Source organism: Etheostoma cragini, chromosome 16 (genome assembly GCF_013103735.1).
Source record: "Etheostoma cragini isolate CJK2018 chromosome 16, CSU_Ecrag_1.0, whole genome shotgun sequence".
Classification (NCBI taxonomy): domain Eukaryota; kingdom Metazoa; phylum Chordata; class Actinopteri; order Perciformes; family Percidae; genus Etheostoma; species Etheostoma cragini.
Window position 1 is genome coordinate 11,585,011 of NC_048422.1, and position 13,394 is coordinate 11,598,404.

Here is a 13,394-nt window from a genome sequence, read left to right on the forward strand (position 1 = left end):
GTTCACTGTTTGCACACTTCCCTAATTTCAACAAAAAAAAAAACAATTTAATAAATATTCACTTGGGATACTTAATTCCTTCTGGTTAAATTTCTTAAGTAGCTTCAATAAAAGCCTCCTCTGCATCTTGACAGGTTACCTAATCAGGAATGAAATGCTCTTCCTGTTGGCTGTGGTAACCAAGGCAACAGTTCCCCTGGAGATGTGTTTTGGCAAATCTCTATGGTCCGTTTAGCAAAGTCCTAACGTGTGTCCCCTGAACAGCTCCAGCATAAAGCAGCAGTTTATTGCCCTGAGCAGCGATGATGCTGCAGCTTGTGTTTGACCAGAGATTAGGCAGATTGGAGCCTTTTGTGCTCGTTCTGCTGTGTGCCGATGATAAGCGCCGCTGCAGGCTGTAGTGTCTGACTCAGGAGCTGTGGGAGAGGGGACAGGGCTATGGCAAACTGAGTGTAGCCTTTTCAGGTTTAATCGGACATATATTAGTGATGGATGAGTTTCCTAATGCCTCAAAGTGTTACAGTGTTGCACTTCCAAAGCGGGGGGGGGGGGGGGCATTGGATATTCAGTAGTTTGTACAGTGTAATTAGAAACAACCTTTTCAGCTTGTTAGCTGATGTCATACACCTAATGAAAAGGGAATGCCAAGAAGTTCACATTTCTGGCATTTTTGTGTATATCTTTGCCCGTAATGGGTACCTGTAAAAAAAAAAAAAATAACCCAAACAATGAAACGATCACCACGTTTGGAACAATCTCACCCCTCCCATTAAACTACCTAACTGATAACCTATTGCCTAACAGTTTTGAATGATCCCAACCCACAAATGCAACATCCTGGTTTGAAAAGAAATACACAAGTCCAAAGAGAAGTGTTCAACCACTATTTCACTGTTTTTTGATGAAATCCTGCTGCTTCTCAAATTAGCATTTAATCATCAGCGTATACTAGATTTTGTACGTAGCTGTCCGCTGTCATACTTGCCATAATAATTATTGGATGTCATATTTAGATATTAGAAGTGCTTTGAATGCCTGTCAGCCAGTTGTATAGGCTATATGAAGCTAACTGAAGTATATTATTAAGAGGCACGCGTCAGTTGTTTGGAAGAAAGGTTTTGCAGAAGTACAGAGGGTTTGACTTGGTTTCTTAGAGACGAGCACAGCTGCAGCAGAAGAAGTGCAGCATTACCTGCATAACAGGACTCAGGGGGATTGTAATGTGAATGATGTGATGTGCCTTTAGAGATGAAATAAAGCCACGAAAACACTCACTGAATGTCGACATGCTGTAGGAAGCACATAAAATGATTGGATGTGGTTTCAAGGAGCATGGTTGGAAGAACATATGAGCCATTTCCCCCTTTCCTTCATTATTACTTCAAGGATTTTATAGCTTAGTCCTGTACTGGAGAGAAAGCAGCAACCCTTCATTGGTTCGTTTACACAAATCTGAAACTCCATATGCTGAGGTAGCACACTCCTCAAAACTTAAATAAGTAATTAATGCATTGACATGATGGCTTTACATTTAGACAATCACCAAGCTTATGACACTATGTGGAAGTAGACACATTTACCGGCTGGCTGATGCCAGTTTTTGCATCTGATTTGCTGCCAGACTGTATTTCCAGTATGTAGCTGTGCACCACCTAAACAGTACATATACCATGATCCTGTAACCATAAAACTCACAAATACTGCACATAAGTGCAGTAAGTAATAAAATGTCTTACGCATGGCTACACAAAACCACCACAGTAACAAACTAACAAAGCATTGTAATGGCTTGGTGTTGGTCTATTATTTAATGGTGAAACCAACCACCAGTGGTGGAAAAAGATCTTTCTGTATAAATACTCAGTTACATATAGCAGTCATGCATTCCAAATCTTGCTTAAGTAACAGTACATATTAGCATAAAAATGTATACAAGGTACCAAAAGTAAAAGTACTGATGTTACAGAAGAGTTTAGAGAATTTTAATTATTTATACATTAAGCACTGCACTACTTTAACTGATGTTACAGAAGAGTTTAGAGAATTTTAATTATTTATACATTAAGCACTGCACTACTTTAATGTTGCAGCTGGTAAATGTGATGCTAATGTTAGCTACTTGATGTACTGTTTGGGGGCTTAATCTGTAATCCATCCATCAACTATACTAGTTTATCCTTGAGGGTTATCGGGGGCAGGAGCCAATCCCGATTGGCAATACTTATGTACAATTAAAAGTAACTGGAAATTGTACAGTGCATGAATACATCTGCTGAATTTCCACCACTGCCAACTGCTCATCCTTAAATTCTGCTTAACCTAAGAAACCAAATAGAAGTGGATAGCATGCTCAGTAGTGGTTGCAATAATAGGAGTAAAAGTATCATTAGATATGTGTGGAACTTAAAATGATGTGATACAAATAAACTGAAAAGACGTGTCAATAGTAATTAGACCCCTGTTAAACATCAGTCTGTCAGACAGATAATTTACCTTTTATATGTGGGATATTGTGTCATAGATTATTGCTCAATCATTTGTCTTTGCTAACTGTCAGCATTGTCTCCAATCAGATCCAAATGAGGAGGAGGAGGAGAAGAAGGAGGGTTCTGGCCTTTCACTCAATATCCCTCATCATTGATAACTTTAAAGTGTCAAATCTTCAATCACATGTAAGACAGTGATGTGAAACAATCACTCAGTACATTTTACATCTGGTTTCACATCATGAGGCTCTGCCAGACTGGGTTATATGAAACCGGAGCAACAACTCGTTGACAGTCTTCTCTGTAATCAGCTAAAACAAAGCCAAATGAAACATGGAGAACAGTCACCTGATGTCACCTTTAGCGTGAGAGCATTAGAGAGAGATGAGATTTAGGAAATGCAGTGACAACCAGAAAAATTGTCAACCAGAAAAAAGTAACTGACTTCCAGTTTGGCTTTCAGAAAGCACTTATGGAAAACAAATCATCCCCAGCCCACAGACCCTCCCTCTTCACATCAGGTTGTGTGTGATAATACCTCCCCAGCAGCATGACACCCACATTTTATCACTCTATCCAGACTTACAAGCTGATACAGACAGATATAGACTTAATTGTGTGTTTCTTTTATGTATTCTGTATATATCATTTTGTAACTGATGTTGGTCAGTTAAAGCCACTTTGGTCCAGTTGAGTAGAGATTCTCTTATGATTTCAAGACATGCCAGTGTTTTCAAAGGAGAATTCCAGATGATTTTTAACTCAATCTTGATGGCTAGATGTCTACGAGTACTGTTGATAGGGGAAAAAAACACAGAAATCGGTGTTTGCCAACTGGAGATGACATTGTGGAAAAAAAACATTTGAATTCAAAGTTTGTACTGTCACTTACGTTGTCTCGATATTGCCCTTAGCTAGCTCGGCCTGCTAGCTGCACAGCGGCGTCCAGGATTAGGGGGTTTAGTCGGGTTTTGGTGGTAATCACCATGCAGCAGTTCCGTGTGTCCAGCTCCAGTTCCAGCACATGCATTTTGTGTGCGATGGAGCTGGCGTTGGTGAGTAGGAGGCTTGGCAGTGGAGGTCTGTGTGGTAGTGTCCTTAGCTGGGCTAGCAGGCCAGACCGGCGTCCTTGCTTCTGCTTTCTCTCCCATCGCCGCCTTGGTTGCCTGCTGCTGCCGACAACAATCCAGGGGAGGTATGGTATATTTCCTAGCTTGTGATTATAGATTATATTGATTACAAAGGAGTCACACTGCTTATTAATACGATTTGAGCTCCCCTGGAGGCATACAAGGACACACAGGCACACACACATAGGAACACACAGTAACACAAAACCCATGTGACCTTTGTCCCCACTCTTTCACTGCGTTAACCTCTAACCTCCAACCTTTGCTCTGCTTGGGGCCTTGAGTGCCTCCACCCTCCAGCAACAGACACATGAAAGCACTTAACACCTGTGATTGTGTGGTAACCTTTTGTTATGTCAGATACTCATATGTTGTCTTTTTAGTAGCCATATATATATATATATATATATATATATATATATATATATATATATATATGTGTGTGTGATATATCTATGGTCCCAGAAGATGATTCCTGATGGCTTTGATCACCCTCTAACTTTTCCACAATGAGGTTGACATTTCTGGCTACCAATACACCTCAGGTGTACTTTGTATTTAGTGCTTATTAGAACATTTTAGCATGCTTACACATTAAACTGAACACAATAAACATTAAACTTGTCAAACAGTTTGATGTCACATATCAAACTTTTACTACTGGGTTCTGTAGGAATTCAGAGCACAACGACTTAAGCCACCATTTAAATTGTTTAGTCACACATTTATTTATATTTTTTTACAAAGATGAGAAAGCATTTACCAGATGTGAGGAGTTGTCATTGTGATATTTTATTGTGCTTCCCAATAGTAGGATCTTGAATTCAGGCTTGATAAACTGTTTTAGTCACACATTGGTCTGTGTCTGCATCTTTAAACCAAGTTCAACAACTACTGCAACAATAAAGAAATAGCGTTCCTGTCAGTCCCATTCATTCAAATTTTATCGGTTACAACAGAGCGTTTAAAACCCACACATTATTTAGGATATGCGACAGACTGTTTTGCAGATTGCCATGGAGGTTTAAATGCCAACTTCAGTGTAGATAAATTAATGAGGCTGCTCTCCACCCACACTGAAACACACGCAATGGTTAGGGTGCTCATCATGCATTAAACAGAGTGTCAGAGGGCTGAGGTCTGCCCTCGAGATTTATTGGCGCAGTGAGATCGCAGACTGGCTCCCGCAAAGGCCACCGTTGAAGGCAAATGAGAGGAAAGCAGAGAGATGCACGAAGGGATGCTGAGAAAGGTAGTATTTAGAAGAAGAAAGTTAGAGAAAGAAAGCTTTTTTGTATTGTGAAAGGAAAGAGCAGAGTGTAGATAGGAATGTGTTATTATTGTTCTTACCTGCAGGACATTACACGTACCATATATACCACTAAAGACCCTCTATTCTAAATACCTATAGTCTACCATTTGCTGATCTAACAACCTAAAAACCAAGCGTCTTTTATTTGTCATCGCACATTACCATCTTTGCCCGTAGAAACCACAGTCTAATGAGCGTCGTCCATGTTCCAGAGCGGAGCTGGTAATTTAGCATGCTGCATTATTAATCAGTCTCTGTGTGATTTCGCAGCAATTTGAACGCTTATTTCCCCGATAATGCTTCATGGGTCGGGGTAATGAGTCTCTTTCCTAATGAGTTTAGCAGTTGACGGAGAAGACATGACAGACGATTGTAGAATCAAAGGTTTGTCTGGCAGGATGAGGGTAGAGTTTTGTGTGTGTGTGTGTGTGTGTGTGTGTGTGTGTGTGTGTGTGTGTGTGTGTGGGTGTCCAGGGAGGAGAGCGCTCTCCTTGAAAGTTTTGTGTGATCAAAGGAAGTGGCGGCAGGAAGGAGAGATAGAATAGAAAAGATGTAGACTGAAACAGAGAGAGGGAGAGAAGCGTTAACACACACAGCGACAAGGGAATCTAACACAATACACAAGATGTGACATGTGGCTGTGGGTACGATTGGTTGTGTAACTATCTTTGTGTCCATGTCTTTAGTTCTACTGTAATTATGTTTATTTTTTCAATTGTCTCATCTTCTGTATATATCCGCCACCTGCCTGTCTGCCTGCCAATGTTTGTCTTTGTCTCACTGTCTCTTTCATCTGTCTTCCTATATCAAATCGTTTTTTCTGTTCTATTCCTTGTCTCACTGGTTGTCTACATATTTTACAACCGACTCATGTCTGGGATTCAGTATCCCCTGGCAGCTAACTCCTGTACACTCTATAGGGCTGATACTTATGAAAAACAGAATTGATACCAAACACTCACTTTCTCTGTATTATATAATTTTTAATTCATTAACTTTGGGCTTTGGACTGTTGGTCGGACAAACTAAGAAAGTTTAAAATGTCTTCATGGTTATTTTTCACTATGTTCTTACATTTTAGTGTGGACAATCCATTGATTGATCAAAAATGTAATCAGCAGATGCGTTGCCGAGCAAAAGTAATTGTTACTTGCTGCACTTTTCAAGTTATTTTTAGTTGACTAAGAATGAATGCTATCATTAATTTTGGGGTGGGCAGTATTTTGGAAAGGGCAAAAGAAACTTTAGAAATACAGTGTTAGTTGCTGTGGTGAAAATAAAAACCTTCTTCTTGTAGCTGCCCTCTCCTCTGTCTTAAGCCCCTCCCACCAGACGAGCAGGGCATATGCGCACGATTTATACAGTGACCTGTACAGTTGTCATTCATTTCAGTTGTCCCCAGTGTGATTGTGATCCCGATTCACTTATATAGCTGCAATTCTATGAGAATGACCGCCCTGTTTTCTTTGTAAAGCGACATAAACATGAACTTCAATTAGCCACAGCCTTGTCTACAGTTAGCAGAAGGCTTAAATAGCAGCACTTTCTTTTGCAGTGTAGGCTGTTGTTGCCAATGACGGAAAAGCTACTTTTTCTGCAAGATTTTTGGACATTGAATCAGGCTTTCACATCTGACAGGACGTGCATAGTCATCTGCATTTGTACAACAGCCAATAGGAGAATTCTCTCTCTCTGAAATGACCTGTGATTGCCCAAAGTCTTCTATCACAGGCTAGATTTTCTAAATCCTGAAAACAGAGCCAAGAGGAGGTGCAGAAGTCAATTTTTTTTTAGACCACTGGAATTACAATATGCTGAGAGGTTATTATAGAATTTTTGGACAAATGATGCACACCAAACTACCTACCCCAGCTTTAAGGTTTAGTGAAGATTAACTACTGTATACATTTTCTGATGCTCATTTGACGACTGCGATGAAAGACGTACAGATAAGTTGCTCTTTTAGATCACAGTAAGCAGCATACTACAGCCACAGGCAATGCTGCGGGGGACTCTAACTCATCAATGCGTGCAGCCTGGCTGTTGAATCTGATTTTGTTTTGTTCCCTGTGGCTGATATTTATGACCTTACACATAGGCCTGTCCCCATGCGTAGTTTAAGAAAACCATGCACACATTTAAACATATTTTATCTAAGCTCACAACACAAACGGTAGCATTGTAAAGCCACACCGTAAACACAGCACCTCTGCATGCACACACTAATATCCTCATTCCTCTGCTCATCTCTCTTCCTCCAGTGGTGTGATTTCAGGTGATGCCCTTTCCTATGTAGTCTTTTTTTTGTCCCTTTTCTGTCTCTCGTCCCCTTCACCCTAAGACAAAGGGAGGATTACTTCACAGCAGGGGGCGCTGTTTGTTTTTAAAGGAGCAGCATCTCGGACTTGGCAATCGTCCCGGCCTTATAACTGAAACCGTCTGCTGCTGGGTTGTTTCCACAGAGATTATCAATGCTGAGGCATAAAGATAACCTCCATGAAACAAATTGGTTTATTATGATTTCTCAGCTCGTGTAATGTTGATAATGCCAGGAAGCGGGAACAAGGAATTCTCCAGCAGATAGACGTCAGGCGGCTGGGATTGCTGGTTGAAATAGTATTCACGATAAATTGTCTGCAATTGAAAAACGAGATGAGGAAAGTTGCTGCCTTTGTATGGGGAACGTGTGGTCCTTTGGTCCTCTCAAAGGAGCGATACAAATATAAAAATAAATTCATTCAATAAAACAAGCTTTCTGGGACACCTTGTCTCTGCAGGGATGGTGATTTGTGTAGCCAAATACACACTTTGCTCATTCCATGGAATCCAAGAAAGTTGTATAATTTACAGCAACTCTTTGAAGAATGCCTTTAGGATTCATCTTTATCTTGTGAGAGTCCCAATCTAGTTACACTGAATTGTTTCGATGAGGGATGCAAAGTGCCCACCGTGACCTCAAGTGAAAGCAAGCCATTCCTCTCTAAAGTGTCCCCATGGTTGCATCTCCTGAGTAGGCTAAAGGAGCCACACCTCCACCTTTTCAAGCCTAACTTGCAGATATTGAGGACTGTAAGAATAGATTCACATGTTCAATGTATGAAACTCTGCAACGTCTGCCCTCTAATGACAAGATAGTGACATTTATCAAATGAACTGCTGTCAAGTGCCCGTGCAGTCGCGGGAGGATTATGAGTGAAACGCTGTGTGCAAGTTCATTTGACGGCATGTCTGTCCCCCCCAGCGATGCTGTAGCTGAGCCTTCACTTTAATTTCCACAGCTTTCCCTTGTCTACCAGCCCCCTCTCTTCTGAGTTAAATTGCCTCTTAATTGGATATTTAAAGGGAGGTAGGAACTCATGGGAAGGGTGATTTCTCTCTGCTTTTCTCTCCTTACAGAAACTCCCATCCCACTACTTTTCCACCATTTTATAGGGGAAGTAATGGAAGGTGCAGGACAGGGGTGCATCCTATTTATCTCCAGTATCCAGACATGCCCTCTTCAATAAGCTTAACCCTCCCAAATCCAGCACACTGTATACGAATCAGATTTAGGGTGGAGGGGGGCTGGTGGAAGCTAATAAAACACACCATTCGATCTCTGATTACATTTTCTTCTCTCATCAAATAGCAGGATTAAGAAAGAGGACTAGGGATTGTTACATTAGTAGTGTGACGTTATGGTCCTATGGGGCTTGGTGGGGCTTTGTGGTAAGTGTGTGAATGTATTTGTAATTGCGTGTGTGTGTGTGTGTGTGTGTGTGTGTGTGTGTGAGAGAGTGAGTAAGAGCCAGAGGTGGGGTTATATCAGTAGTGTAAGGATGGCAGGCCTCCTTCTAAAAAGGCGACAGCAGCCGGGGCAGATTTATGACGGCCATGCTGAGTGGAAAGCTAGCGGGGGGTTGGAAAGGCAGCTCATACTATCGAGGATATCTTATGCCTCCTTTGAGAGTCTCTTGCTCTCTCTCCAATTTCATGGCTCTAAGTCGGTCCTATTGTCTTATTCTTCTTTCTCTTTTTTGCTTTTTCTAACATTTCTTTTTTATCATGGTAGTTTTCATATATATATATTATTTCTGTCTTTACGGTGGCTCGTTTTCTTTTAGTTTTTTTCTTTCTCCCCTCCTTTCCGCCAGCATCACAAAGAGCATTGCAGGACATAAGGCAACAATTGTTTCCTTTGTCTTTCAGCCAGTGCACTCTTCATTACGATTAAACACAGACAAGCCTCTTAATTCTTTGTATGTGTAAGAATGAGCGAGGCAAATAGAGGGTCAGACCATTTATCTCTTTTAAAGCTGTTTCAAGTAAAGAACCATTCCTACAATCTGATCTAATAGAACTAAACAAGATTATGAATATATTTTGATCTGTTGGTCTGTACCAAAAATGTATTGAGGTCCATACCAAGACCTAGTCTTCTCAGGTACTTGGTGAGTTGCACACAAACATCACAACTAGATGTACAGCTCCATTACACGTTCTTGATAGTGTGTCACACACAGCATACAGAAATTGCAATGATTTTACAGTTGCAAACAGCTCCCATGTACAGTATTTGAAGTCTTCTATTATTCATAGTGTCCCCTCAACAGATCAGTGTCACATGACACCCTGATACCCCTGCTCTGTCTGTGATATTGTTTTGGAACGACCTGTGTGTTGCCATGGCAGCTCAGCACCAGCTGTTCCCAGTGTGGTTGTAGTTTTCCACCTGCAGCAGTAAAAAAACCTGTTCCCCTCCCAAACATTGTTTCCATGTAAACATTTTTTTACGTGTGTGTGTGTGTGTGTGTGTATATTAGCTTTTCTCTCATATTTGCAGGTAATTTTTTTCCTGAGGGTGGGAGATCATTTGGGAAACAAGAAAGGAGGGGAAAGTGAGGCAGCTTAGATCAGGAAGAGGAAGATGCTGATCTTTGAGCAGCATAAAGATGAAGAGGCCAGCTAGGGACACCAGAAATCAGCAGAAACACAAGCAATCTGTTCACAAGAAGGATAGAGAGTAGTGACAGCAAAAGATAAAGTAAGGCAGTGAGATGTATGCGTAGAGATGCAGGGGCATAGAAACAAAGAGCATGAGAGACAGTGGGAGAGAAACTGACTCAAGGCGGAGTTAGAAGCAGTGTCTGGGCCGAGATGAGGTCAGACGTGGACAGACTGAAGTCTAGTGTTTGACGACCACAGGCTATAGTGACCTATTAACAGACTTGTAAAGCTCAGTCCCTCCCCCATTGGAGACTGCTGGTTTGAAAGTATACATGAACACTATATTTGGTAAGCCTGTTGGTAGACTAGTAATGGCCTCAACTGTGTTGATCTATACACATATATAATTCCTTTATGAATCCTTAATTTGTTAGGGAAAAAAACATGTTTTTTTTTGTTGTAAAAAGCCTGTAAACTGGAACTGTAAATCTTGTAACTTTTGTATCTAAGGGACTTTCTCCAGAAAACACACTGTTTAGTCAGAGTCATATGGCATTTCAAATATTTCATCTACAGTTTATCATTATTATTCATGACTGGGGTTTTTGGTCTTTGACTGTGCCCAATTTGAATCAAGACGATCGCACACACACACACAACCACAACCTTAGTGTGTTTTCAGTGACAGAACTTTTCAAGCAAGGTGGTGGGAAGATTAAAGTAACAGTAGATCTGCTAAAACATCAATGCTAACTGCTACAGGCTGAATGTGTAAGCATGTGCTTTGCCATCCATCGTCATCCGCTTATCCAGGGATGTGTTGCGGGGGCAGCCTGATCCAGTAGGGAACCCCAAACTTCCCTTTTCCGAGCCACATTAACCAGCTCTGACTGTGCTTGTTTTAAGATTGTTATTGAAGATTTTTTGGGTCTTTTCCCCTTTATTAGAGTTGATAGGCATGAAAGGGGGAAGAAAGATGGGGGATGACATGCAACAATGGGCCGCAGGTTTGATTCTAACACGGGCCGCTTCAGGACTCAGCCTACATGGGGCAAATGCTCTCATTGGGTGAGCTAGTGGAAGCCCCAAAGCTGACTGTGCTTTTTAAATACATCAATTCCCACCTAAAATCATACTACACTGCAATTCAGTTATTGATACAACGAAGAAGAAGAAGAAAATTATCAATTTTAAAACACAAAACATTAAGCAGAAGTCTGGAAATTATGAAATATGTAAATAACTGAATTTGTGCAGGGGTGGAAACATAATGGCAGAGGCACATACTTAAGACTAAAAATAAATGAAGAATGTGTAGTAACTACTCAGTTTAATTTGCAAGGTTTGGCATTGTGAGAAGAGAGTTTGCAAACACACACACACACACACACACACACACACACAGAGCGTCTATGTTGGTCTTTGCCTGGCAGGATGCTGTTGGTCGTAGCAGGCGCAGTGGGCAGCACCCACCCACGGGCAGCAGCGAGTAAGCGAAGCAAGCGGTGGGTGGGCTGAAGGTCAGACGGGCCCTGAACACTCTTGCATTGTTCTTTCTATCAGTTTCCCTCTCGTTTTTCCTCACGCTATGACCTATGACTTTAAGAGCATATGTCTGTGTTGGTGTAAGCGGCAAATTCAGACAACAGAATGAAAGAGAAATAGAAATAGAGGCACAGAAAAGGATCAGTACGGAAGTAGAAGTCATCTGAATGTGTTCTAACGCTACAGAATGCTTCTAAATGGCATGAACTGGTTTGAGAGTCTGACCCTAAGTGCCTCGGCATGTTATTAGTCTGAGTCAGCACAGAGGAGGCCCGGCCAGCTTTCTGAGAAGTGTGGCTCTGTTGAATGTAAGAGTGGGAGGAGATGAGCAAAAGGTCTTCTCTTGCATCAAAGAGGCATGATGGCTTCCCCTCAGCTGTTACGCTCCACATTCCCCGAACCGATGACTGTACTCACACTGTACACAACTTGAACTTAAATGGAATGCATCACCTCACTGAGTGTGACGCTGTAAAACAAGTTGTTTGTAATCAAATTGTATTATGAGTGCGTCCATCATGTTTTGAGTTCTTTCTCTCTAACCTCTCATTGTAGAGAGCAGCACCCAGAATCATACACAAAACCACTTTGTGCTGGCTGAGCTGTTATTTTCTCACAGAGAAAGTGATAGCGCCCACCTCAGAAGCAGGTCAAAGAGAAGTTGCTGAAAATTTCCCCAGGGATGCTGCACTCAGTGTTCAGATTATTTGAACCTTGACCCAGTTTATAGTCAGCCTCTTCAAGTGCTTCCTCTCAGAGCTTTATGTTTTTGTATGAGTGCACGAACAAAGATGCAGGGGGTACTCATTCTGTGTGCCCCAGTTTCTTAAACTGCATTAATTAGTGTTGGAAAATTAACTCTGCGATGCATGACAACCTCGTGTGAGTATGAGGCCAACCAGTAAATGTGTGAATTTACCCAGTGAGCATTGTAAAGGCATTAATGGATCTGTGGTTAGACTGAAGCTTACTTAAGTTGGGCTTTGCAAAAGATATGAAGTTAATATTGATTTGCAAAAGATGTCTTGACATCTACATTAAAAGTGGTCAAAACAAGGTCAGAAGAATGTAAAACGTACTTAAGGTTTTTTTTCTTCCCTGTCACAGATGGTCATTTCACCGGGACCCCTCCCACGTACGGTTACGATGCCGACCGCGCAGAGGAGCAGCGGAGGCACCACGACATCCTGCCATACATCGATGACTCGCCGTCATCATCGCCGCACCTCAGCTCCAAGAGCCGCAGCAGTCGGGACACACTCTCCTCTGGATCCTTAGAGTCCTCCAAGTCGGTCAGTACGCCATCCGGCTATCTCCTCTTGCTGATTATTGCATCGGGCAAGTTTTCTCCACGGTTGTCTTTTGGAAATTGACTGAAGGATTTACATTTACTGTTTACACAACGCATAATACCATATGGATGTAGAATCCTACAAACGTGCCTGGATCCCTCTTTATTGGCAAATAGTTCCATACTTTGACCTCAGTCAAAGCTGCTCAGGAAGTGAGCAAATCAATTTTTAGAGCAATCCCGATCCATCAAAAATCTGTCTATTGACGAGAAATGAAATCTGCCATTTTAGTAGGTTGATAAAGGACATTATTGCCTGCCTCATAACCCCAGAGGCAGTCATCCAGCGTAGAAACTCATCCCCCAGAGTCTGGCTTTATCTCATCCAGAATATTAGGCAAAATGCCTCAATCGCACCATCACTGCCTTTATTTTCTTACCCTCCGTCCTTTACACTTTACCGGAGAAAACCAGTGAACTATGATGTCTGGTGCTCTTCAAGGGTTACCACGGAGAGGATACACACACAAAAAAACACACACACAAAACCTAGTGTCAGCAAAGATAAGATTAAACTTTAATGCTAGAGCCAGGATCTATTTTAGCATTTTAATATTATTTCTTGCCCCAAAGAATGGCAAATGAACATGCTAGAGCTAAATGTTCAATTGGGATAGAGAGGTATTTTGGGAGAATGTAATAGG

General features: G+C 41.5%; 1 protein-coding gene across 1 annotated transcript in view; it reads left to right on the plus strand.

Annotated features, from left to right (window-relative positions):
• bcr (BCR activator of RhoGEF and GTPase) overlaps window positions 1–13,394 on the plus strand; it is a 72,033-nt gene that overhangs the window by 26,849 nt on the left and 31,790 nt on the right. Inside the window, exon 2 of the mRNA XM_034895992.1 lies at window positions 12,507–12,691. Coding sequence (XP_034751883.1) covers window positions 12,507–12,691 — 185 coding nt within the window. The remainder of the gene's footprint in view (window positions 1–12,506; window positions 12,692–13,394) is intronic.